The 27,345-nt window shown below is 38.5% G+C and overlaps 1 protein-coding gene across 1 annotated transcript in view; it reads left to right on the top strand.

Moving 5' to 3' along the window:
- CCDC172 (coiled-coil domain containing 172) overlaps window positions 1-26,565 on the top strand; it is a 32,199-nt gene extending 5,634 nt beyond the window's left edge. Inside the window, exons 4-8 of the mRNA XM_007056346.2 lie at window positions 730-895; window positions 1,866-1,967; window positions 5,188-5,290; window positions 24,582-24,669; window positions 26,536-26,565. Of these exons, the coding sequence (XP_007056408.2) occupies window positions 730-895; window positions 1,866-1,967; window positions 5,188-5,290; window positions 24,582-24,669; window positions 26,536-26,565 (489 nt within the window). The remainder of the gene's footprint in view (window positions 1-729; window positions 896-1,865; window positions 1,968-5,187; window positions 5,291-24,581; window positions 24,670-26,535) is intronic.
- The last annotated feature ends 780 nt before the right edge of the window (window positions 26,566-27,345 follow it).

Here is a 27,345-nt window from a genome sequence, read left to right as displayed (position 1 = left end):
GCTATAAAGGCAAAATTGCTATCCTCTGATGGAATGTGAATTTGATATCAACTGTATCCAGTTAGATTTGATACATGGGTTATCTCTTCTTGTTTACAAGGGAATTCACTTTTTATTTAAATTAGTATTCAGATAAGAGCTTTGAATGGAATTTAATCTTGTAATTGACTATATGAATGTATTTTTCTATGAATTAAAGTTTTTCTTGAAAAAGCAAATACTTTAAATTTGGGACCTACTTCTAAAAGGCACTGAGAAACTCCATATTCCAGACTCCCTAACAGAGTCAGCTCTCTTAGGCTATATTTTGGGAGCTTAAATAGTGCAGTGGCCTTGTCCTGGACTTCTGCAAAGGGATAAATTTCACCCTTAATGAGCAATTTAAAGAACCAAAAATAATGGCCATTTTGTGCCATTGATTTTAAGCAGAACTCTCCATTGATTTCAACACATGCTTAAAAATTGATAGCATAATGTGGCCTCTAACACTAATGATACAGCACTATTATTATAAAACACACTCCGTTCATTTTGTCACAAGAGCGAAACAGTAAGATTAATGCAACAGAAGTAATGATGGAGAGCTAGACCATTTCCCTGTTTTTCCAGGTTACAAAATAGAATACATACTGATTTTACATAGTTATAAGGGGACAAAACTGTATTTCAGCTCGATTATTTTAACAAGGATTCTATTTTTCTCTGTGTATTTTTTTCCCACCTTTTTAGTCAGATACAAAGAGGAAAATGATTGAAGAAGAGGAGAATTTTATTAAGGAAATCACAGATTTTAACAATGAGTATGGACTAACATGTAACAGAGAGCTTTTGATTAGGAAAAAAGTCAAGACTGAAATATGTGACTTAGAAACTAAGGCAAATATTTTGAAAAACGGTATGTCTTATGTTAAACTATTTTATTTTGGATTGCTAGAGAATACAAATGACTAAAACATAACTGAGTAAAGCAATAGTTTTAAACCTATTGCCTTCCTAGCTGGATATTTCTCTTCGGGCTAGACTGTAAGACATGATCTGCCCTGAATAAGGGACAGTGTGTTGGTGTGGCTATATTGCCCAGTACACTCTCTCCCACTCATTTGTGCTGTGCAGGGAAGTACAAGCTCTGCGATACCTGCATCTACTCCTGCACAGCTATCCAGGAGGTCATAGTCAACAGAGAAGTATAGGGGGGTGCACGTTGCATTCCATGTTAAATGGACCACATAAATCCTCAATGATTATTGACCACCTAGCTCTGAATCCTACAAGCCCTCCTAAATTCAATGGGAGTTACATGCACAGGTGCCTCATGAGGTTGGTCCTTTATAGTTATTGTCTCAAACAGGATCCTATGACCCTTTGAGCTCAAATACAGAATATAAGATCATAGCAGGTAGTCTAACCATGGCATTTCCTGTTCCTCTTCCTTGCTGACTGGGCAGTCATTCTTTGTGCTAGCCACAGACCACACTAGTAACAAAGGCAATGGCTACTTGGACCGTTTCAGTTCCTATTTCTCCAGGTGAACCCAACTCACCCATCTGGCAATAAAGTCCAGAGTTCCAGCAACATGAATAGCCAACAGGGGTAAAAAATTTCTCTCTGCAGACAGTTTGACTTGACAGACTTAATTCATCATGCACCTGTTCCTTGTATTCCCTCTTTGTAGATACATATAATTCTAATAGAGTTGTCCATATGTAATTTCTTGTACACCGGGTTTTATAAGTCTAATTGTATTTTTAGCCTAATGTCCTTTTAGAATATCCAAAGACGGTTAGAAGTAATTAAAGAGTATTTAAGATTATACCATCAAGATTAAAACTGTAATACATTTTAACTTAAAATATATTTCTTCTTAGAAATGGAGTCAATGGAACATGAAAATGTTCAGTTAAATGCACTCCAGCTGCAGAAGAATGAATTAAAGCAGGATTTATTTACTCTCCAGAGCAAACTCAAAGGTATTTAATGTGTTTGATAATCACTTATTATGATAATCATTTGTGATTTGACAAACATATTTGACAAATAGTTCCCCTCAGATATTTTTTCAGAAGTATGATTGTCCCAATGACTATTCATTGTCTTAATGAAAGATATGAACTGTTACTTAGAATGACAATGGACAGTCACAGGGACAGGGAAAGAGAGTTAGAATGGATGTATAGCTTGGTATTTAGGGACTCGCCTGTGGGGAGGGACACCCAAGTCCCTTCTCCAGTGATAATTTTTTAAAAGTAGAACACAGCTTCAAGAGAAGAGATTGAAAAAGACGCATACTAGAATATCCATAGCCCAGTGATAGTAGTGCACTACTCTTCTGAAATGTGGGAGACCCCAACTAAAATCTCTTCTCCACATCAGGCAGTGGGAAGAATTGAACCTAGGTCTCCCACATCCCAGGTGAGTGCCCTTATCACTGGGGTAAAACACATACATTTATAAAAATTTTCAAACTTATATTCACCAAACAATTTTTTTAAATGTTGTTTTTGGTTTGACCGAAAACTTTTTCTTGAAAACCAAAAAAAGCCATTGTTCATCTAGCTTTAATGATAAGCTGTTTATCCTGCTAATCTTTTCAAATATAATACTGCATTGATTTAGAATGAGGACATGAGATATATATATGTGTGTAACTTGATTTACGAAAGAACCAACAAAAGGTGACAAAGTAAAAGGTTTTATCAGTGTGCCGGTGGTGCATATCTGAAATAAAATAAAGCAGGAGCATTGGATAACTCAGGATAATCTGGGGTCTGAACCTGCTCTCATGGAAGTCAAAACAGTAGGTGTTACCATTGTCTTCTGTGGAAGCAGGATAGGGGCCATAAAAGACAAATTTGAGGCTTATAAATTTGAACCAGTGGTGTCACTCTCTTCCAGACTATTTTTATCATTTATGGATAGATTGATAGTAATTTAGTTATCTACCCTCTCCCTCATTTCCTTTCGCTTTTTGTCTTCGTTATTACTTTCTCCAACCTCACCTTCCTTTTCACCTCTTCTCTCTTTATAATACTGAAACAATCTTTCTCCAAAGTACTTTGGTGTTTGAAATACAGCTCTGATCCATGTATACTGTAACACCTCTTGATAGCCTGTCATCTAGATTATTATATACTAGGATCTAGTAATAAAATGGGTTTATTTGTGTGACATTTCAAATAGAGCAGAGTTCACTGGATCCAACTTTTGTCCCATTTTGTTTAACACTGCAGTCCATTCACCATCATAATTATTTACTGTACTACGGTACTGCCTAGGAGAGCTAGTCATAGACTAAAAGAAAAGGAGTACTAGTGGCACCTTAGAGACTAACCAATTTATTTGAGCATAAGCTTTTGTGAGCTACAGCTCACTTCATCGGATGCATTCAGTGGATGAAGTGAGCTGTAGCTCACGAAAGCTTATGCTCAAATAAATCAGTTAGTCTCTAAGGTGCCACTAGTACTCCTTTTCTTTTTGCGAATACAGACTAACACGGCTGCTACTCTGAAACCAGTCATAGACTAGGAGGCCACTGTGGTAAGTGCTGTGCAAATTCAGAACAAAGAGATGATGTCTGTCCCAAAGAACTTACCACATAAGAGTATTTGTATTCTGCCATGGGGAGGTGTGATTGAAGCATATACAGACAGATATGAAATCAAAGCTAGCTTGAGTAACAGCAGCAGCATTGGTGTCTGCACAGGCTACTCCTGCCTGCCAGAACCCTGCATACATCCTCGAGCAGTCACCGACCGTGCGGCTGCAACTTCACTGCTACTGTTGCTCAAGCTATCGTTGATGAATTTTAAGGAGGGTTTTGGAGGAAGATAATGATGTAGATTTCCCCCTCCCAACTGCGAGGAACTGCATGTAATAAGGAATGAAGGGCTTGTTTAAAAATTGTACAAGTTGGTGATGGCATCATGGGGTGACTGGACGTGGGAGTCAACATCTCAATACTTACTGAGAGATAACTAGGGTGGAGATGGGCTATGGAGGGCCTTGAAAGTTAAGACAGGCACCTTATGTTTCATGTAATAGAGAAGGGGGAGCCAGAGGAGGGATGCAAAGACAGGAGTGATAGGGTCAAAGTGACGGGACAGAAAAATGATCTTGGCAGCAGCATTTGGAATGGAGACGAGCAGGGCAAGACTACATTTGTCGAGGCCAGAGAAAAATCTGAAAGAATCACCAAGATTTAGTCAGCCTGGACGTGAGGACCTACAAAGAGGGCCAAGTCAAAGATGATGCCCGTGACATAGGTCTGAGTGACAGGCAGGATGGCTATGTTGTCCACAATGATTGAGAAAAGAGGTATTAGGAAGGCTCGGAGGAATGGGCAGGAGATAAGAAGCTGAGTTTTAGACATGTTGATCTTGAGCTGATGACTAGACATTGGTGAGCAGATGTCAGAGAGACAGGCCAAGATTTTAGATTGGACAAAGGAAGATAGGCCTGGAGCCAAAAGATAGATCTGTGAGTCATCAACATAGAGATGGTTGAATTTGTGTTTACAGATGAGATTACTGTGTAGGTGTAGGTGAAATAAGGTGTAGACAGAGAAGAGAAAGTGACCAAGGACAGAGCCCTGTGACACCCCCACTGAAAGCTGAAGGGGTGAGGAAGAGGATCCTCTGAAGGACCAGTTAGAGAGTAGGAGGAAAATCAGGAGAGAAAAAAGTTATGGAAAGAAAAGGAGGACAAGATTTCAAGAAAAAAAAACAGCTGACTATGTTAAAGGCAGCTGACATGTCAAGGAGGATGAGGATGAAGTACCGGTTCTGAGATTTGGCTAAAATAGTATAATAAAGCCAATCTTTTATTTTTATTAAATCTACAAAGCTTTCGGTATAAAATAGAAATAACCAGAATGTATGTGTATTGTTTACATAATGCATATGTAATAGTAGTTGAACTAGGGAAGAAATGCCATAAATGGTTCTTTCTGAGTTAAAATTTTAATGTACAGATACTATAAGCATCCTGCAGATTTTGCAATTGCTTGAAAGATTACAATTGTATGGTAACTACAACTGTAAAATATTTTAATTTCATGTACTGTGATCTAATATTTTCACCTTCATAGCAGTTTCCACAATAATTAGAATGTGTGAACTTATAAAATGCAGGCTATATGTGAATACAGATGATTAATATATATTAGTAAGGACATTGTTATTTTACTTTTAGATACTAAAGAACAACTACATGAAGCTGAAGACATTACAAAATGTTTAGAAGCAGAAAAAGTCAAAGTTAGTGAAAAGCCTCAGACTGACATTGAATGTTTAAGGTAATGACCTTCAGTTGTGTAGTTTAGTTTAGTTTTCAAACTTAAACTTTGCTTTTACGATTTTGGATCATTCCTGTAACATCATGGTAGCTACACTGGGCCTAATTTTAACTTTTTTGCATAGTATTCCCTTTGAAGTCTGAAGAAATAATTAGTGTGTGTTACAGAACAAATCCTGTTGCCCTTACTTATGACATCCAGTTAAGTCAAAGACTTTGCCCCTCGTTGTCTGGCTATACCAAAAAGAAGGACAGGAGACACTTGATATGGATTTAATCAGGCCACAACTTTATTATTAGATGTCTGGGACTACCCCGCAGATAAAAGTTTACAGTGCAGGTAACCCCCTATTTATTCCGTAATTACCCAGGGGGCTTCCACCAGCTCCCCCTGTTTTTCCACCCAGGTCCCTCAAGCACATCTTTTGCCAGGACCTTACCATAAACGCCCCCTCATAGACAGGTTAAGGTGGGCTATAAGAAAGGGGAGTTGGCTCCCTGCTGTTCCAACCATAGGAGCCCCAAACTCCCTGCCCCGTTCCATTCCTTTAACCAGCACTTCCTTTTTAAGTCCTTTACCAGGCCATTTATCTGGTCACTGGATGCCTTCCCTATCGAGTACCTGCACTGAACATCTGCCCCACACTTACAAAATAAGTTGTGACATATAGCTTACCACCTTTTCTGCTCACCATAATAGGCCTTCCCTGACACCCACTGTGGGGAAGGCAAAACCCCCCCCACTCCACTGAAGCCAATATGGTGGTGAGGGAAAAATTCCTTCCCAGCCCCGGTAAAAAGCAGCGACTAACACAATGCCCACAGCAGGTTCAAACTCCACCTGACCATCTCACGTCAAGGGGAGGGAGGGTGGGTGCTGCCTTACCTGCTGTGCTGTTTCAGCCTACAGAATGGAATGGTGATCCTTGTCCCTCTGCACCAGTTGTGCAGTGGTCTGAGGACACTGGAGTCACAAAAATTTAAATTTGATCTACTTTCCCCGATCACTGCCACTCTCCCCAAGTGCGATTGTCTTCGAATGAAGCTACTGTGGAGTCACGCCTCTGGTGCATAAAAGGTGCATCAGCATCCCCGTATGGCTGGTTCTCTCATGGACTAAGTAAAATGGAGGACCATGTACTCATTTTCTGCTCTATGTGAGTACTTGATCTTCCATCTTACTCACTTTCTGGAAAAAAAAAAAAAAGGGACTTCCCGGTTCTGGAAATTGACATCTATCTTAGTTTGCCTAAATGTGACATTTACCCTTTTATACAAATGTAAATTCTGCAATATCTTTCAAGGAGAAACCATGACTTTTCAATACAAAAATATTGAAGACATGTTAATATAATGTTTTCTGAGCTTGGTGAAATTGTCCTTGGGCGTAAGAACCCTTTAACAAAGCAAAGGAAAGGACTTCTTCGTAGCAGAGCTCATCTGAAGTTTTCTTTTCCCCATAGAAATTTATGATGAAAATGAAGTAACATTTGTCATCATCAAAATCTTCCATGGAAATTTGACTTTTCAGCTGAAAACTGAAAGATTGCAGCTATACTCTTTCAATTAAAAAAGTTTCCAGGAAAATTTTGCTTGTCAAAAACCCAATTTTCTGTTGAAAAACAGTTTTCATAGAAAATCAACCACCAACCCTATTTCCTAACCCTTTCAACCCTTGAGAATTAATTAATTTGGAAAGCTACATACAGGGGCAAAAGACTTTTGTACAACATGTACACACAAGACACAATGTAAATAGTAATAGTATCTGCTGGTCCATAAGGGAATATGTTAGACTTCATTCTTTTACATTATTAATTCCATGGTGATGCATTAGCTTTTCTGATGTATGGGGTTGTCATCTTCCTTCTAAATAATACACTTCTCAGAGTAATTTAGTGCTGTAACATCACTTAATATTCAACCTAGCATAATTAGTTTTCTTGGAAAATCTGTCTGTGTGGAAAGTCAGGAACCACCAAGAATTAGGATTATTGACTCACTGAAAGACATTGTGCAAATCATTTAACCTGTGCCTCAGTTTCCCCATTTGTAAATAAGGGTAATAAGCAAATGAGGGGTCTTCTGAGGTTCAATCAATGTTTGTAAAGTGTTTGTAAGAACTTTGGATGGAAGGCACTATAGAAGATAAAATATATTAAATAGTCATGAATACTAATCAATGAAGCATCCTAAAGAAATCAAATCAACAAGAAATATGATAAGATTTGCTGATTAATTGATCATAGATTTTTATTTTATGTTGCAATAAGTTTATATTAATTAGCTACTGGCGTCATAGTGTTTAGAAGATATATAAAGTACTACGACTACTAAAATAGTAACCGTTTGCTTTTCTATGACTTAGGAAATCCTTTAAAAAACCTACTACAGTCACATAAAATCTGTTTTAGCATTTCACACTTAAAACGCCGCTCTGAATTCAGCGCAAAGTGAGTCCAAAGTTGTTTAAGATAGTTTGGCTTACATCTTCATCTTGGCTCTTTAGCATGTAGTTGCGACAACTTGGACTCATACACCTTTACCAGTGTGTTTCTTACAACCCTGACATATTACAACTTAATTGGGCCAGCTGAGCTAAGATAGAAAGGGAATCAAAGATGGTTTAATTTACATTCTATTAATATAAATATGGAGCCATAAGAGAGCCGTGTTGAAAGAAAAGCAACTATCAGGAGGGTGTTAAAGAGTAAATTACTTTAGCTTACACTATTTTGGATTCATCCACTCACCTCTACATTTGGGCCTCTAAGAGGAAATACGGAAGGAGAAAAAAGAGTGGATGTTATAGCTCAAGTTATGAATTATTGGCTAAGTTGCTAGTTATTAAGCTACTTTGATTACTTGCTTTCGATTCTATAGTTGCATGTTAAGAATGAACATGGCTCTGGCTCTTCCTTCAAAGTAAATAAGCTATTTTAGATTAACAACTCTCAACACTGAATGAAGGAAGCATAATTTCAATACACCCGACACAAAGCTGACTCAGCAAGAAAATAAATGCACTTCCACATTAGTTGATGGGCTGACTAAAACCTGACATTTTGTTGTCATTGTTCAGTTTAGAAGAAAAATACTAATTAAAAACTTCTTGTCTTAGAAAAAATTTACTACAAAGGCTTAGAAAAAGATTAACAAACTAAATGACTGTTATATTTCTTAGTTCATTATTGAAATTTAACTTGTATATTCCTTCAAATGTTGATTTAGACAAAATCTGTTAAGTGTCATTCTGACACAGCTGTACTCTTTACAGGAGGTACACTATTTTTTTCCCCAAACACAGGCAGTCAAAAATTTCTGACCATTGATTCTGTATCATTTTCAAATGAAATATTTTATAAAGAGGTCATTGTCTTGATAAAGCCAATCCTACAAATCCTAGGCAGGCATGCCCTTACACCTGCATGGAACCCTACTGAAGTCAAATGCCCAAAAAGTGTGTTTTTCAGGCACGTGAGTTTAGCCAAGTGAGCTTAACATGACTGAAAAGCCCTGTTAAGATACTAACATTTCTGAAGCAGTGTTATTTGGCTTCAAACTTGCTAGTCCACATCTTAGAGATTTTCAGTAATGTTAAGCTAATGTGATTTAACTAACATGATTGGGGAAAAAAAAAAACTTTTTTGGCCTTCAAGATAAGGCTTGAAAACAGGGTGCTGCCTGTGCAGAATCCATTGTAGGAATGGAGCTAAATGAATATTTAGTATACAAAGGATGATATTTTGACAAGAATCATGGGTAACATACGTAGATTTGCCTACAAAATGAAAGAATCAAAACATTTTTGTTTACCTTTTACAGACAGTGAAACCACACTACTCTGTAAATGGTAAAAATACAGATGTTTTTAGTGCTTCATTAGAAAAGGGAAAAAAAGGAGACACAGACGGCATCAATAAACCTGATATATGTAGCTCCCAGACTGTCCTCTAAGTCTGTTATTGTATCACATACTTAGGCCCAGCTCAAAAATCAATATTAAAAGTAGCTGGCAAATGAAGAATCTTCATTACAATTAAGTATATATCTTAAAGTATATTGCATTTCAGCTGAAAAGTATAGCAAGGTAATTCAAATTACAGTGACTCATCTTGGTGCTCAGCAAAATGCTCTGTAACATGTCGATGATTTAATAAAATCTCTCCAAAATCCCTCCAATTATCACACACGGTCAGGAAAAAAACCCACTCATTGGTGATTCAAACAGCTGATGGCGCTGCTGTAGATGAGCAAATGCTCCACAACATGCCCGAGATATAAGAACCAGCCACAGGCAATTTAAATAAAAAGCACTGATGTGGTTATAGCAAAATAGTAGCTTCCAACACTTACAAGTTTTCCCAAAAAAGGCTGGAATTTCTCATGCTCAAAGATAAATTTGGGGAAAATTTGTTAAAATTTCTTTTGGCTTTTTCTGAGGTATTAGGAACACTGAAACAAAATAGTGTTCTCCAGATGCAGTATTTTCATGGATCCTCACCCATGGGTATGTGCCTCAAAGGAATGCCTCTGACTCAGAATTCAAAAATCATCAATACACATTGGGGGCAGGATGCACTCAACTTCCTGTTGATTAGATACAACTACCAGAATTGCCAACAATAGTCTTTTCATTGTGCACCACCGATGGTAGCGGGTCTGTTGCCAGATGCTGCTACTGCTACAGTCTGCTTACTGTTTATCTCCAATAAATAATATTTTTTCTGAGCCTTCAGAAACTGAAGCATGTATCATGTATGCGTTAAATTAGTTCTATCATACACCTCAATCACCTCACCTGCACTCTGCCCATCAGTTAACCTCCACAGGAACTACTATGAACATTCAAAACCCTTCAGCAGCTTCTGGTGAACAAACAATTTACAGGCTTCAGGAAATGCCTTGAGTGTTGCTGGAAGATCTAGCTCACTGACTGGCAACACTCTTGGCCTAACATGCCTCAGAGTAAGAATTAACTGAAATTTTCCTGCTGAAAAACAATGTTTTATCAAAAATGAAGTTTTCTGTGGCAAAATATCTTTTGATTAAATATTTCATTTTTTCTATGTGAAATTTCAAAATGAAATTAAACAATTGTTTTTTCTTGAATTGAATTTTAGATTTGTTTAATATTTTTCAAAATCTAATAATTTTCAGTATTTTCAATGATTGCTTTTCCCATTTTCTCTCCCTTTTTTTGCTACTGGAGGCAACAGAATGAACAAGTTTAGGGTTTTGGTTTGCGTTTTTTTTCTTCCACAGTTTTTTAAAAATATATTCTTTTTCCATTCTAAACTTTCCAAAATGTCCTCCACTTTGGAAAATTACATGCAGCAAAAGGAAAAATGAAACATTTACTTTGCTACTTAGTAACTTTTTCAAAGTGGATGAAGTTTTGAAGAGTCGCAGAGTGGAAAAAGGAAAGTGAATGAGTGTGAGAAGACAAATCTGGACACTATTCCTAGTACTGCACTCAGTGGCAAAAAGAAGAAAAGGAGAAAAGAAAAGAAAATTCAAACATTTTGAAAATTACAAAAAAAATTACAAAAAAATGCTGGTAAAGTGAAAAATTGTTCCATTTGAAAACTTTGCAATCAGAAACAACTTCAAAATTTGAAATGTTGGTAACTGGCTTTCCAGTGAGCCATGCCTCAGCTGGCTTCAAAGATCTTCTCCAGAATGTCATCCCAAATTGTTACCATTCTAGGGTGAATGCTTCACATGCCTGTCAGCTTCCCTGGAGTCTCTCAATGACTCTGATGCAAAATTGGCCTGATGGCCTTTAAGTAGACATCTTCATGACAAAAAGTCTAAAGTGACTGAAAATTGCTACAAACAATTTCAAAATGATTTTCATTCCAAGGGTTTTAAAAGAAAAACTTTTTAATTTTCTGGAAAAAAAAATTACCAAAAAATTTCAAAATGATTTAAAGTTTTTGGTTTTCATTTTATTTTATTTATCCTCTTTCATTTTTATTTCCCGCCCCCACATACACACTTTCTCCCCCTTTTCCCATTTTTCCACTGAAAAAAGGGAAAAGCAAACAAAAGAGGGAAAAGCTAACAAAAATTGTTTTTATAAAAAAAACTGAAAATGTCAAAACAAGAATATTTTTATTTAAAAAACGAGAAATCAACATTTTGTTGAAAAATATTTCAAATGAAAAATTTTAAGCAACTACTACAGTATACCAATAGGAATTCTGCATGAGTACTGTCAGTTTCATAAGAGCTTTAACAAGGTAGGCAGGTAGTAAAGTATGCCTTCAAAGACATATTCTGGCTTAGAAACAATACTGTAGTCACTCCAATAACTTCCTGGTGTCACTCACAGATCATTACAACTAGTATGTTGCATGCCTCATAGAGTGACCACTATTCTGCTGGATATATCATCAGGTAAAAAAACAAAAGCATGCCTTTGCTCCTACCCCAAAATTACTTACAACTCATGCACAGAAGTCTCTCTCTTTCTCTCCGAAGTGCCCTCTCTGCTTCAAAGCAGCCTCAAAAAAATCAACAGTCTCAGTGAATTGGATGCATATTCAAGGCCACAGTTAGAGTAAAACTGAGCTTTTTCAAAGGGGAGTTGCCTTTAAATCATGAGATACCCATTCTAATCACCCATTCTAGGTATCTGCTACCTATAGTTTGCATTTAACTCTCAGATGCCAAATACTCCGCTCCTCTTGTTTCTCAAACATGAAATCCTAACTCAGAGTTAAGTAGAGAGGGGCCTCTAACTGGTACTAATACATTCTTGAAAAAAGAAAAGGAGTACTTGTGGCACCTTAGAGACTAACCAATTTATTTGAGCATAAGCTTTCGAATACAGACTAACACGGCTGTTACTCTGAAACAATATATTCTTGAGGTCAGTGTTTGCCTCTGTTATATTCTATTTAATTATTTATCATGGTTATTATTATTTAACTTGTTTTACACTTTTACTTTAGAACTGTGTGTTGCCACACATCAAACAGGCTAAAAGGATTTTTAATTAAAAGGTGATTCTGAGAAGGCTGGGGCAGTTTCTAATTGAAACCAGTCCATTATACAAGAGAATTTAGAGGATAAATTATGTCTTTGAAGCTTGAAATTCCATACTATTTAAGAAGCCTGGAAACAGAAACAAAATGCACAGTCAGTTTACATTATTTAATAGTTTGGGGCTTTGTTTACTTGCCTAATTAGAAAAGAACTAGTACTGCTTCTTATGCTTCATATTACAGGAAAAGAAATCTCATTACTGAAACCATGAAGGAGCAAATGATGCCTTCTTTCACATAATTCATACAAGAAATATGTCCACTAGAGCTGAACAAATGCTTCATATTAATAGTGGATTGCCTAAGGCCTGATTCTGGTGGTTTTGAGAAAATATTTGCAATTAAATTTTATGTTAAATTTTATAAGCAGGAAATATCAATCTCTGGCGTAATATGTGATGCAAAATGGGTTTCTTTAATGAAAATCTGCTCATTGATTTCCGAACACTTTTTTATAGCACTGCCCAGTAAGGCTATTATAGTTAGAATTGTGTCATGGTTTCCATTATGAACCCCAATTTCTGGGGTTTATAATTCAGATATAAAATTTGCTATAAGGTAAATGTTGACATCTAAAGTCTGCTTGGGAGCAACTTTCTTTATGCAAGTAGAAACATAGGAAATTTGGATTGAAACAACCATTGGTTCATCTATGATTTCCTCTGCCTTTCAGCAGGTATAACCATAAATGCTATCAGTCCCCAGATATTTATCCATTTCAGCTTTGAAGTCTGAGGCTTGTAGCTTTAACCACTCCCTTGCCAGTCTCTTCCTTAAAAAGAGACCCCAATGGGAGTTATGAAGGATTATTTAGGTATTGGGAAGAAATGTGCCCCTCAGACAGGCAGCAACTTAACTGAAATTAAACATTTGTTAAATATTGTGTTAGTATGTGACAAACTCTTTCACCTAGCCCAGAGTTTAACCAATGGTATATTAAATTACATTAATAATCTTGATGTATTTATACTGTAATTCTTAAATCTGTGATTGTTTCTATTTGTGCAGTGCCTTAATTTGTGCATTGCCTGGGAGCTTTATAAATACTATGAGCCAAATCCTCGGTAGGTGTAATCTGTTATAGCTCCATTAAAGTCAACTACTCAACAAGCCTTGGAGAGGAAAAGCCCATCCCGCAAACTTCTCCTTAATTCATGTTCATGAGTTGGACTATTATCCTGCAATGAGAAAAGTTATGTTGTTTATGGTCAAATTCACCAGCATGCCAAGGGCCAGCACAAAGCCAACATGTCATTTAAGACCCAGTTAAGACACTCAAATTACCTGGGATGTAAGTGGTGCTTAGGCCTTCTGCAGGCTCTGTGAACAGTGGTGAATTTCACCCTTGTCTGACCACTGAATATTTATCTTTCAAACACTATTTCCCATGTAATATTTCTTAAAATTTTTGTCATAGGGTATTCCAGTCATACCTAAATTACATTTTGTAACCATTCTCCAGACATTTTCTAAGAATTGAATATATTTTTAAAGATAATTGGATGGATACTGCTCACATATTCTGTCCTAATTAGTACTTTATATACAATGGAACCAACACTTAGATTCTCAAGTGACAGGCACGTAACCTATCTAATCTGAGGTAAGGTATTTTTATCTCTTTTGATTTACATCTTGAGTAGCCTTGCTGAAGTCAGTGTGGCTAGTCACTTAGAGTATCTCTACACTGCAACTGGGTACGAGCCTCCAAGCTCGGGTAGACAGCCTTGAGCTAGCAGTGTAAGCATTGTAGCTTGGGCTCTGAAGCCTCGGGGGACAGGTAAACATGAGAGCCCAACCTGCAGTGTCCACACTGCTATTTTTATTTGCTAGCTAAAGCCCCACTAGTATTAATTTGTCTTCCTGGTGATGGGAGGCTCACTCCTGGCAGTACTGTGTAGACATACTCTTAGGGCCTGATCCAACTCCCATTTACTCCAGTGGGCATTAGATTGGATCCTCAGTAAGGTACCACTCAATGTGAGGAAAAGCCTGCAGAATCAGGTGCTCAGTGAGACTGAGTTGGTGATCGCTTTTTGATGATTTTCAGCATAAAATAAAACAACTGAATTGTTTTGTGTAGCGCTTACACAAATTCAGGTGAGTAAAGAAGACATACTTGAAGGGGGATAATAGAGTTTTATATAAATATTGGCTTATTTGGAAAGTAAGTGGTTAACCTAATAATTCTCTGAATACTCATCCACATTATTGGAGCAAGAATCTTGTGGCCCAACTTTATATTTTATTTTCTTTGTTTTTAAAGAACTGTTGTCATTATGCTGGGGGAGGGGGAAATGTCCTATTATGCCTTGTTCTGGTGAGACGTACGCCTTACTTCTAAAAGTGACTGAGAATTATGTCAGGATAATATATTTCCATAGATTTGCACATCTAATTTGACAGTGAAAAGATTGGTATGAAGGTCCTTCTGACCTGATTACTAAAATGAGAAAGCTAAATCTACTTCCAGGTTAAGCATTATTTTGAATATTTCCATTGTCTCTGTATTCTTTCTGGTAAAACTTCATCATTTATTCACTAACTCAGGCGTCTCCACAGCATTGATTGTGTAGCCTATAACCTAACAGACATCTCCTGTTTTGTGAGTATAATATTCCTGGCACATACTGTAATTACTTAGTTTCTAAATAAGAAAGAAGGAAGACTTGAAAGCAGAATCAATTGATTAATGTAAAATTAACCTCTCCATTTGAATGAGAATGACTTACCACTGCCCCCCAAACTCTGAGAAATGTAAATGTCTCCACCTGACTATTTAAAAGTTTTAGAAAAACTTTTAAAATAAAATGCATAAGTAATTATTTAATTAGCGCTTGACAGTTTTAAAGCACTTCACAGATAGCAATTAGTTAATTCTCATAATAGCTCCAAGAGGCAGATAAGCAAATATGAGTGAAATTATTGCTTGAGTCTCAGTTATTTTACCCTCAGTACTGGTACCACAAAGTGAGTTGGGACTCCTCACATGAATCACAGCCATGGTATCATTTGTAGCTCAAGACCTGCACCCAGACTATCAGACACATCAATTTCACCTGACTCCAAAAGACAAGAACAGCAGTGTTCACTTTGAAAGCAATCAGTGCCTGCCTATTCCCATATTAAATAAACTATGCTTTTGTTTTTATTAAACAAATTAGGCTTTTAATATCAAGCTAACAGAGGAAAATACAGAAAGTAATAAATTAGGAGCAAAGACAATGAAGTTACTCTCAGTGGTTTGAGCATTGGCCTGCTAAACCCAGGGTTGTGAGTTCAATCCTTGAGGAGGCTGTTTGGGATCTGGGGCAAAAACTGGGGATTGGTCCTGCTTTGAGCAGGGAGTTGGACTAGATGACCTCCTGAGGTCCCTTCCAACCTTAATATGCTTTTCTATGATTCTATGAGGAATAGCCTCAGTTAAATGGGCCAGAGTTGTAGACAAATCTTTAGGGGGGAGGGATAGCTCAGTGGTTTGAGAATTGGCCTGCTAAACCCGGGGTTGTGAGTTCAATCCTTGAGGGGGCCATTGAGGGATCTGGGGCAAAAATTGGGGATTGCTCCTGCTTTGAGCAGGGGGTTGGACTAGATGACCTCCTGAGGTCCCTTCCAACTTGGATATTCTATGAACTCAATGTAACCAAGATCAGAATCTGAGGCTTAGACCTTTAAATGTACCACTTCTCCCTTCTAAAGGATCTGTGAGCTATACATTAAATTTTATTACAGTGCAGTACATATTACCTCTTAGAGCAGTGCCTCCCAAACTCTGAGCCTTGGCTCTCAAAAGGAGCCTTGAAGGATTCACGGGGGAGCCATAAGTGTTTAGGGGAAAAAAAATAGTAGATATGCCCATTTTATTTTCTAATTAAGAGACTATTAAACTGAGTTTAAAAATTTCCTGTACCTTATCTATGGTTCTGTAGCGTATGCTGCTGCTCCCACTGAGGCTGGGAGCTTCTGTGCCCTCTGCTCCTTCAGGAGGCCTTCAGCAGAGAGACCTCCTCCTGGGGGAAGCGTTCAGCAGGAAGTCTCTGCTGAAGGCCTCTTGCTGGAGTGGTAGGCAAAGAGACTTCCAGTGCCTGCAGCAGCACCAGCACTACCAGATGGTGAAAGAGGGCTGAGGAAGAACCCAGCCAACTCCCAAGAGGAGGAGAAGGGTGGTAGTGGTCGGGGACTTCCTCCTGAGGGAGACAGAGTCATCCATCTGCCATCCAGACCGGGAATCCTGAGAAGCGTGCTGCTTGCCTGAAGCTAGAATTCAGGATGTGACTGAAAGTCTGCCAAGACTCATCAAGCACTGGGACCTCTACCCCTTCCTGCTTATGCAAATGGGCACCAACAAATCTGCCAAGAATGACCAGGAGCAGATCAGTACAGACTATGTGGGCTCTGGGAAGAAGGATCAATGAATTTGGAGCGCAAGTTGTGTTCTCGTTCCTCCTCCATATTGAAAGAAAAGGCCCAGGCAAGGATCGACGAATCGTGGAAGTCAATGCTTGGCTACGCAGGTGGTGTTGGCAAGAGGGCTTTAGCTTCTTTGACAACAAGCTGATGTTCCAGGAAAGAGGATTACTGTGCTGGGATGGGCTCCATCTATCAAATACTGGGAAAAGCATCTTTGGACATTTTCTGGTTAACCTGATGAGAGCTTTAAACTAGGTCCTATCAGGGATAGTGACAAAAATCTGTCCGATGAGGATCTAGGCTCAAGTAACAAAGAAAAGGGGAAGGGGCTAATTTCTGGAGAAGGGACTAGAAATCACAACTGCGTTAAAAAGGCAAAAAGAAAAGCAACAGGGCAGTCTGCAAAATATCTTCAACGCCTATATTCAAATACAAGGAGTATGGGGAACATGGTATATGAAGAAGATTATGACTTAATGGGCATTACAGACACTGTGGGGACAACTCCCATGATTAGAGTACCAGCACTGAGAGAGATAGCTTGTTCCTAAAGGATAGGTTTGGGAATAAAAGGAGTAGGTGTTGCGGTGTTGCGGTGTACATCAAGAATGTATACACTTGCTCCAAGCCTCAAGGGGAAGTGAGAGACAGACCTACAAAGAGTCTCTGGGTGAAGATAACATGGGAAAAGAACAGTAGCAATGTTATGGTGGGGGTCTATTATAGGCCACAAAGTCAGGTGGATGAGTCATTCTACAAGCAGGTAACAAGATTAACTAACACACATGAGTTAGTATTAATGGGGGATTTTAACATCCCTGAGATCTGCTGGAAGACTATTACAGCAAAACATTATACGTCCTGCAAATTCTTATCATGTGTAGAGGACAGTTTTCCAATTCAGAAAGTTGAGGAAACAACTAGGGGATCAACCATTTTGGATCCGGTTTTGACAAACAGGAATGAATTAGTAGCGAATATGAAGGTGGTTGGGAACTTGGGAGGTAGTGATCATGATCTGATAGAATTCAAGATCCTATGGAAAGGAGGACATGAGAACAGCAAAACAAGGACACTGGACTTCAGAAAGGCAGATTTCAACTGACTCAGAGAAATAGTAGGCAAGTTCCCATGGAAAGGCCAATTAGGAAGACAAGGAGTCAAAGGGGGCTGTCTCAACATCAAGCTATTCTGATGCAGAGGAAGGATAAAAAGAGCCACCGGCTGCACAAGGAGCTTTTCAGCTATCTAAAAATCAAAAGTGATACATACAGGAAATGGAAGGAGGGGCACGTCACCAAGGAAGTATACATGGGAATAGCATGAGCACAGAGGGACAAAATCAGGAAAGCCAAGGCAAAGAATGAGTCACAGCTGGCAAGAAATTCTAGAGACAACAACAAGAAGGGGCTCTCAAAATATACCAGGCAAAAAAGAAAGACCAAGGACAGTGTGGGTCCGCTGCTCAGTGAAGAAGGTGAGCTGGTAATGGAAGATGATAGGAGGCATAGCTGCTCAATGCCTACTTTGCTTCAGTCTTCTCACAAAAAATAACATATGACTGGACGACAAGTGAAGTTACCATAGACAAAGGGGAAAGGATGCAGATTGAGATAAGTAAAGAGAACTTCTGACCAATCTGAATGAATTCAAATCAGCGGGGCAGGATGCTATTCACCTGAGGGTACCGAAGGAATTAGCTGAAGAAATCTCAGAGCCACTGACAATAATCTTTACAAACTCATGGATGACAGCAGAGGTCCTGGAAGAGTGAAGAAGGGCTAATGTAATGCCCCATCTTTAGAAAGGGGATAAAAGAGGAGCTGGGGAACTACAGACCAGGCAGTCTGACTTCAATACCTGGGAAGCTACTAGAGCAATCTATAAAACAGTCAATTTGTGAATACGTGGAAGATGAAGCAGCAGCCAGCATGGATCAGCCAGGAACAAATCAGGCGAAACCAGGCTGATTTCCTTCTTTGACAGGCTAACTGATTTGGTGGATGGGGAAAATGCGGTGGACATAATAGACCTGGACTTCAGCAAGGCTTTTTACAGAGTCCCACATGACATTCTGATAAGTAAGCTGGAGAAATGCAGGCTCGGTGGAACTACCATTAAATGAATACATAATTGGTTAAACAACCTCAAGCAAAGAGTAACTATTACTGGAATTATGTCGGATTGGAGGAAGGTCTCAAGTGGGGTTCCACAGGGACCTGTTCTGGGTCCGGTGTTGTTTAACATCTTTATTAGTGACCTGGATGTAGGTAGAAAGAGCATACTTATCAAGTTTGCAGATGACACAAAACTAGAGGGGGTTGCCAATACTTTGAAGAATAGAGTTAAAATTCAGAGGGATCTTGATAAGCTGGGCTATAGACAACAAAATGAAATGCAACAAAGACAAATGTAAAGTGCTACACATAGGGAAAAAAAACCCAGAATGGTGGATAACTGGCTTGGTAGCAGCACTGCTGAGAAGGATCTGGGAGTTGTGGTGGATCACAACCTCACATGAGTCAATAGTGTGATGCTGTTGCAAAAAAAGCAAATGTAAGTTTAGGTTGCATTAACAGAGGCATAGCATGCAAGTCACAGGAGGTGATAGTATCACTCTACTCGCTACTGGTTAGGCCTCAGCTCTGGTCACCAATATATGTAGAAAGGATGTAGAGAAACTGGAAAGGATCCAGAGGTGAGCAACAAAGATGATCAAAGAGAAGGAATGCAAGCCATATGAGCAAAGGCTGAAGGAACTGGGTATGTTTAGTTTGGAAAAGAAGAGACGTGGTGGGATAAGATAGTGGTCTTCAGATACTTGAAAAATTGCCATAAAATAGATTGAGAAAAGTTGTCGTCTTTTGCCATAGAAGGCAGGACAAGAGGCAGTGGGTTCAATCTACAGCATAGCAAATTTAGATTAAATCTCAGGAAAAACTTCCTAACTGTAAGAACAGTAGGACAAAGGAACAGACTTCCTCACGAAGTTGTGGAAGCTTATTCACTGGGGATTTTCAAAGGAGGCTGGATAGCCATCTGTCTTGGTTGGTTTAGACACAACAAATCCTGCATTTTGGGAGGGGGTTAGACTAGATGACCTTTGCGGTCCTTTCTAACCCTATGGTTCAATAATTGAAATGCATCTTATCTTTATAATGGAATGATTTTTATCAAGTGTTAAGCCTACATGTAGCAAATGTTTGGCTGAAGATGATGATTACTTTAATAAATTTAAACTGAAAAAGGAAGAAAAGTAGATAATACGATGACAGTTACAGTATGTTTGGATTTTTGTGTCTTGATATTACTGTGGAAAGTCCACAGACACAATGTGTAATTTGTTTTCAAGTGTTAATAAATGAAAATCTGAGGTCAGAGAAAATACAGAGACATTTAGAAAATAAATACCTGGAATTTGTACACGAGAGTCACAATTTTTTCTTTTGGAAACAAGAAGAATGAAAGTGTTTAAAAAAAAAAAAAGAATTGTGCCTAAAGAAGCAATCATTCCTCAAAAAGCCTAAGAAGCATCTTACGTTGTAGCCAAGTGAATTGCAAAATGCAAAACAAGCACACACTGTTGGCAAGAGCCTTTTTCTTCCAGCAGCCACAGATGTGTAGAATTATGATTGGGGAACAAACAGCCATGGCATTGAAAACCATTCCGATGTCAAATAATTCTACCCCTTGGCACACTGATGATCGCACAGAAAACGGCCAGGACCAGTTGTAAGTACAAGTTAAGAATCCACAGACATAGCCAACATAGTTCAGCTTCTGCATTATATGAAATTTGTCACAGCAGGTACAATAGTTGAACTTTCATTTTGCAAAAAAGCCCAACTCAAACAACAAGTGAGAAAATATGCAAGATCCGTGATAAATTCATAGTGGATGACGGTCTTAAATCAGGCTATGTGCGGAGGAGGCTGTGTGGGGAGGGGGCTGCAGCCATGACTGGAAAGAACAGGGATGTTGCAGCATGATTAAAGAAAGTGACACCGGCATCAATTTGGACATTCTGTATGATTCATCACCAAGCTTTGGCATTGAAGAATTTGCAGACTGAAGTATATAAGGCTCTCAATATGGTTATTAAAATTGTTAATTTTATAAAATCCTGGGCAGTGATCACCAGGGATCCTAGACATCCGTCTGCCATGGAAAAACAGAATTTGCATTTTTTGCAGAGAATCTTTAGTTTTTACATTTTGTGAAAACATAAAAACATATACAGTAGTACCTCATTTAGCTGAGCCTCCATTATCCGGCTCTCCATATTAAACACCCTGGGGCTGATGGCGGGAGCCCTGCTATCCCGGGGCTCAGCTGTCAGCCCCAGCTTGGTTAATACGGAGAGCCAGATAATGGAGGCTCAGACAAACAGAGTTCTACTGTATCAATAACATTGTGTTCAACTGATACCTATATATATTGTGGCTAGGGAAACTGAAATTCAATATTTAATTTTAATCACAGAAAAAACGTGGATTTTTATGTTTCTTATGGAGATTTTTTTAAAAAAATCACAGAAAACTAGAGTGTTTGGTGATCAACACTCTTTTAGTATGTTTTGTGAACAGATGGGCACTGACCACATTCAAGTTTTGTTTCATAGCAAAGTCAGGTGGTTTTGAATTGTGTGATGAAATCAGAATTTTCCTCCTTGGGGAAAACAGACCTTGCAGATTACATATGTAATTGGACTTCTTTATTACATTGGGTTAGCCAGTGGACATATTAGCAAATTGAATGCACTGAACCTAACACTTCAAGGTAGGCATGCAAATATACTAAATATGAAAGAGAAAATCTGGGGATTAATGAAGAAAGTTTGTCTTTGAAGATGCCACATTGAAAAGGGAATTAGCGAGATGTTTCCAATATTATCAGACTTTTAAAAAGAACAAAGTGAAAGTAATCGAAATGGAATTAACGACCCAATATTAACTCATTTGTCTGGACTGTATTCCCACTTTGATGAATATTTTCCTGAAGTTGAACACGACGCTCCAGATCGATTGCATTTGAAAGCCATTCTTGGTAACAGCTGACTCACTTCTAACCTTAGATATCTCAGCTCAAGAAAATCACTTAGAATTGTCATGTGCTAAAAACTGTCGTCAAATTTTCAAATCTGACAAATGAGGAATTCTGGATTTCTGTTAGGGGAGAGTACAAAGAACTCAGTGATAAAGCTATGAAAGTGCTGCTTTCATTTGGTTTAAGTTATTTCTGTGTGTCTGCGTTTTCAGCAATTGTTTCCAGGAAAACTAAACACAGAAATCATTTAAACTTGGAAAACAACTAATACCTGGCACTATCAGAGATTCAACCAAACATTGCACAACTATGCAGTTCAGAACAGCCCGTTTTTTCCACTAAAATGTTAGGCTCTGTCCAAAGACACCAAGAAAAAAAACCTCCATAGTTTCAAATTATAGGTTTAAAAACCCAGATTAGATTAGATTATATAATTAAACAAACTGTATATAGTTAAAGTCACAAACACTATCCAAACTCTAGAGTCCATCTTGATTCTAGTATCCTGCGTCAGAAAAAAAAAAAGAAAAAAAAAGGCACTTGGTATGGGGAGCCACCAAATTTTAAAATATCTGTAAGGGAACTGCAGTACTAAAAAGTTTGTGGACCACAGCTGTAGACCATCTTTAAAACTCTCTTTTATATCTCCCTTTTCTGTCAGAACACATGTATGTATGCAGTTCGTTTCCAAAGAAATGCTTCTGTAAGCTTCTGTAACCCTTCTCTAAACAGAGAGACCTCACACATCATATACAGCTCAAACTTATCCCTTTCTGCAGTTTGCCTTTTTTGGTACCTTAATGGGGAAAAAATGAAACAAACTTCAGTCTCTGTTATTAAATCCATCCATTCTAACTCTGTGTCCCAAATAAGCTAATTCTATCAAATCAAGGTTACACTTTTTCTTTCACGGTTAGCAAAGCCATTTTTATGAGAAGCATCACTGCCGCACGTGGAAGAGATGCTCTGCCCATGTTAGGCTGGCTAAAGAAACATCATCTATATATACATACTAGGCTAATTCACCAATATCCTCTAACACCCAATATATGAAACACTTAAAGGTTATCAGTTTCTCTCTTTCAACATCAGCAGTGTGCAAGGCTACTGCTGTAAGGGACTAGCTGGCATATTTCACTAGCACTAGGATATACCTCTTGCCTTTTTGTCCGCCTATATAGTAGACTCAAAATATCCATCATGACACTTTGAAATTGTTCTTCTGTTATAGGAAGTGGACTTACCCGAACTTTGCAGTTCTCTTCTGTTTCTCTACCTGCTAGCACCCATAACAGGGCTTACAGTATAATTTTACGCTTCATGTACATCAGGCCACTAATGGGATTAGCTTATCTCTTGGTCCATTAAATGTCTAACTAAGTAAATATAATGGGTGATGCACAGTAGTTTGGACTGGTACCTTTGACAGGACTAATTGCCTGCTTGTTTCCTAAACTTTAATATTCCCCATGGGAACCCACCCCCTTTAGAGAGGATTATTCACTTGTGAATAGCTCTCTTTGCTTCTGTGAGAGCTGCACAGACTCTAGTTATCTGATGAACAGTGCATCTGTTGTTCTGGTCATGGCCTCTTAGGCCATTCTGGAGACAGTATTAGGTAAGTCAAATCCCTCTCAATGGCTCCATCCAGTCTACAGGAATATTTGGAGCGGACATTTCCTCTGTCTCAGGATCAGCCACAATTCAGAATTTTGTTGACAAGAATCTGCTGTATTAACTGCTTCCGTGCCAGAGGTTAACTCAGTCACAGGTTCTGTGTTTGTACGGGCTGCTTTTTGAGCTTGATGCTGAGTGACAATTAGACAGTTTTGTCCTTGTGACCAATTTCATTCTCCATAACATCCCTCCTGGAAACTCAATGTGAAGACCTAGGGCCCTTCAGTTTAAGAAAGTTTTAACACAGCTCTGAACTGTTGTTGGCTTGCAGAGCACTTTCTGGTGGTCCACACAGTGAGGTGGCTGGTCACAAGGTGCTGGCACCTCCTTATTTCCAGCTGCTAATGCATATCGCAATCTAGCTACAAACACTTTTAAAAATTAAAGATACTTTTAATACTACTATTTTTCCAGGTAAGCAATTGCCGCAGTGGCCATAGGGCTATCATGTGACATTGAATGGAAGGAGAAATGGGGCACAGCACAGTGAACAGGAGGGGAGGTATAATCAGAGAATCACTCTATTGAAATTGAGCCACACTGTGGAGGAGTTTGAGAACCCCTGACATACGCTATTGATATTGCAAAGGAGAGGACAGCAACAGCATGGAACAAACATAACACAGAGGAGAGACAGCAGCGATAACTATGGAGGCAACAGAAGTGGGAGCCTGTGGAGGGCCTGGATCAATGATTCAAATCCATGTATTAAAAGAAAGGCAAATTTGAATTATGATGTTATAATCCTCTCAGAGTTTATGATCTCACCACACCCAGCAATAGACTTATAGCCCTATAATTCACATTTGTGTGTTACAGCACTTATTCTGAATATATTTTCTACAAACCCAGAGATTGACATTTTCTAAAGTTCTTCTCGTCACTACCACAACTGCCAGTGATGAATAATCTCCAGGAGTTATGCAGTGTTGAACGTGCAGGTCTATCATAACTGTAAATCTAGCTCTTGATCACGCAATCAGATCTGTGCAGGGAGGATAGGGGCTGCCTACGCTGAGCAGATTGCAGGCTTGGACCAAATTTGAATGAAACAGTAATACAATTGACTAGCCTTGGATATGACTTTTTTTTTTTTAATTGAAACAGAATAAAAAAAGAACTGGAAATTTACAAAGAAGATGACTTGGAAAATGTTTGTGAAGCTCTTCAAACAGAAATTGAATTTCTGCAGATGGTATGCTATTTTTATTGAGCGCTCCTAATTTCCATTAATTTTAGGCCCACCATTTGCAAACTGCCAAGAGCCCCATTTTTCACTGAAAAGGGAAAGTCAGAAAAAAATTACCTGTTAAGACTGAGAAATTTTCAGCAAAAGATGCAGGGATTTAGTTGTAGGGCCACCATTAATATTAGCCTCTTGAATGCTGAACGGACCATGCAGGATGAGCTACATTGATCCTAGAGAGCAACCTTTATTTAAATAGATATGTTGCAATTGGGCCACAGAGGAGGACAACTCTCATGTACTTACTGAATGTTGTAAACTCATAGGGCTCTTTATGGAAACTGACTAGAGAAGACTGCATATTTTCTTCTAAATATCAACCTTTTCTTCAATTTTCATAACTGTTAGTTTGTGTTACATTAGCTTTATTTATTCAGCACTTGTGAATTTATGAATTTTACTACTCTTAATATTAGTTTTTTAAAAGTAGGGGACAAACACATTGCAGGTAAATACTTTAAGGGTCTCATTTTCAGGAGTGAAGGGTTTTTGGTTGATGTATTTTGGAGTCTGGTCTAGCTACTGTTTGGTGATACAACTGCCACTAGGGGGAAAAAATGTGGCATCAGTGACAGGATATGGTTTATTTGGATGTATGTACATTGGTTTTAATGAACAGTAAAAATGTTTGTGCCAGAGTAGTTTATTGCATAACACTTTATTTGGAGGGATGGTAACCTTGAACCTCATTCATTAACTTTATCATGAGCAAGTAAAACAAAGTTTTGTAAAATGCAAACTTCTACTTTTTTGATTTCTCAGAGGTCTAAAACAGATCTAAAATGTACACTCTCAAGCAAGGCCGGGAATAATAATGCTGGCAGATGCTCATATACTATGATGACAGGGGCCACATAAATACACAGAGTGAGATTAAACTCCCAAAATGAGATGCCTAACGGAAATGCTCAACTTTAAATATAGCAATGTAGCTATACTAATCTTAAAGCTGACTGAGGTGGTTTGGGAACGTTACATACTTCACTATGTTTAGGATGTTGTATATGATGTGTAAACAAAATAAATTTCATTTGGTATCCTGGTACATTACATATGATACAAAGAAATTCAGTCTTCTTAAAATTCAAGGGCTAGATTTTGGCATTAGGCCACTGTGGGTATGTCTTCACTGAAGTTAAACATCTGTGGCTGTCCCGCATCAGCTGGCTACAGAGCTGTTTAATTACAGTATATATGTTAGGCGTGGGTTGGAGCCTGGACTCTGGGACCCCATTAGGGGACATCCTTCTGGGACCCCATAGCCCAAGCCAGTTGACACAGGACAGCCACAGGTGTTTAATTGCTATGTAGACATACCCATGTGTTGGGGACAAGGGAGCAGGAGCTGTGCAAAGACAATAGTTCCCAAAAAGAAAAGGAGTACTTGTGGCACCTTAGAGACTAACCAATTTATTTGAGCATAAGCTTTCGTGAGCTACAGCTCACTTCATCGGATGCATCGAATGCTCAAATAAATTGTTTAGTCTCTAAGGTGCCACAAGTACTCCTTTTCTTTTTGCGAACCCAGACTAACACGGCTGATACTCTGAAAATAGTTCCCAAAGGTATTGTACCCAAGACAGGCATGTTGTTTTTGACTCCTGTGAAAGAGTACACACAGCAACAATATCTAGTATACCTCTTTAAAGAGAGTGGTGAATACTCCTGGCCACATACTAGCCCAAGTCAGCTGACATATGGTGGAGGTTGTGACCATGTCCTTGCCCTTTTAAGTTATTTATAAAGAATAGTCTCACAATTAGGACTTGTTTCATATATTTCAAATTAACATGCATGTATCTTTCTTTTTTGCAGAAATTATCACAAAAGTCTTCAGGCAAATAAATAATTTACAGAAGATTGATTTAAATGTCACAGAAACCAGTCTTTGCAGTACTTTAACTACACACATTTTAGTAAGCCTTTGTTGTTACGCTATCACCCTTCATATTTCTTGTTAGGAAAACAAAGATTCTCCTTTTGCTGTTTATTAATGTGGGCATTTGGTTACTTCAAAAATAATATTTTTCCTGTTTTGGCAGTGATCCCATTCTCATATTCAACAGGCATCCCTGCCTAAGCTGTTCCTTTACCATCTCTGAATATGGCGCACAAGCCAGTACAGATACAGTAGAGTCCATAACTAACTCCATTCTGAGTGTACCATTTTCCCTGTGTATCCACTTTCATCATATTCCTCCTCTTACTAGGAAAGGTAATAGCCTGGGTCTCCTCTAAGACAGACACTTATGCTGCCAGCAGGAGATATTTACATGCCATATGGTTATTTATACCTTAAAAGCTCAATTGTGCAAGCTTCATAAAGCAGGCCATAACCCAGAAGTACAAAGATGAAAGTACAGAATAACTTCTATGGAGTGGCAGCAATCACAAAGCCACTCTGCTAGTAGGTACATGTTTTCTAATCCAGCGCGCCCCCCCCCACCCCATCACTATCTTAATTCTCATCAGTTAACATTACAGACTAAATCCTATTTTCAGTGCATAGTATAAGTAACTGGGCTGTTTGATGAGGATTTCCGTGGGGTTTAAGTTTAAGGAATCCTCCACCACTCAATGCTGTATGATCCAGGATTGCCACTTCAGCCTCAGGGCTGCAGGTCC

This window comes from Chelonia mydas, chromosome 7 (assembly GCF_015237465.2).
Source record: "Chelonia mydas isolate rCheMyd1 chromosome 7, rCheMyd1.pri.v2, whole genome shotgun sequence".
Classification (NCBI taxonomy): Eukaryota; Metazoa; Chordata; order Testudines; family Cheloniidae; genus Chelonia; species Chelonia mydas.
This window is presented reverse-complemented; position numbering and strand designations above follow the sequence as displayed.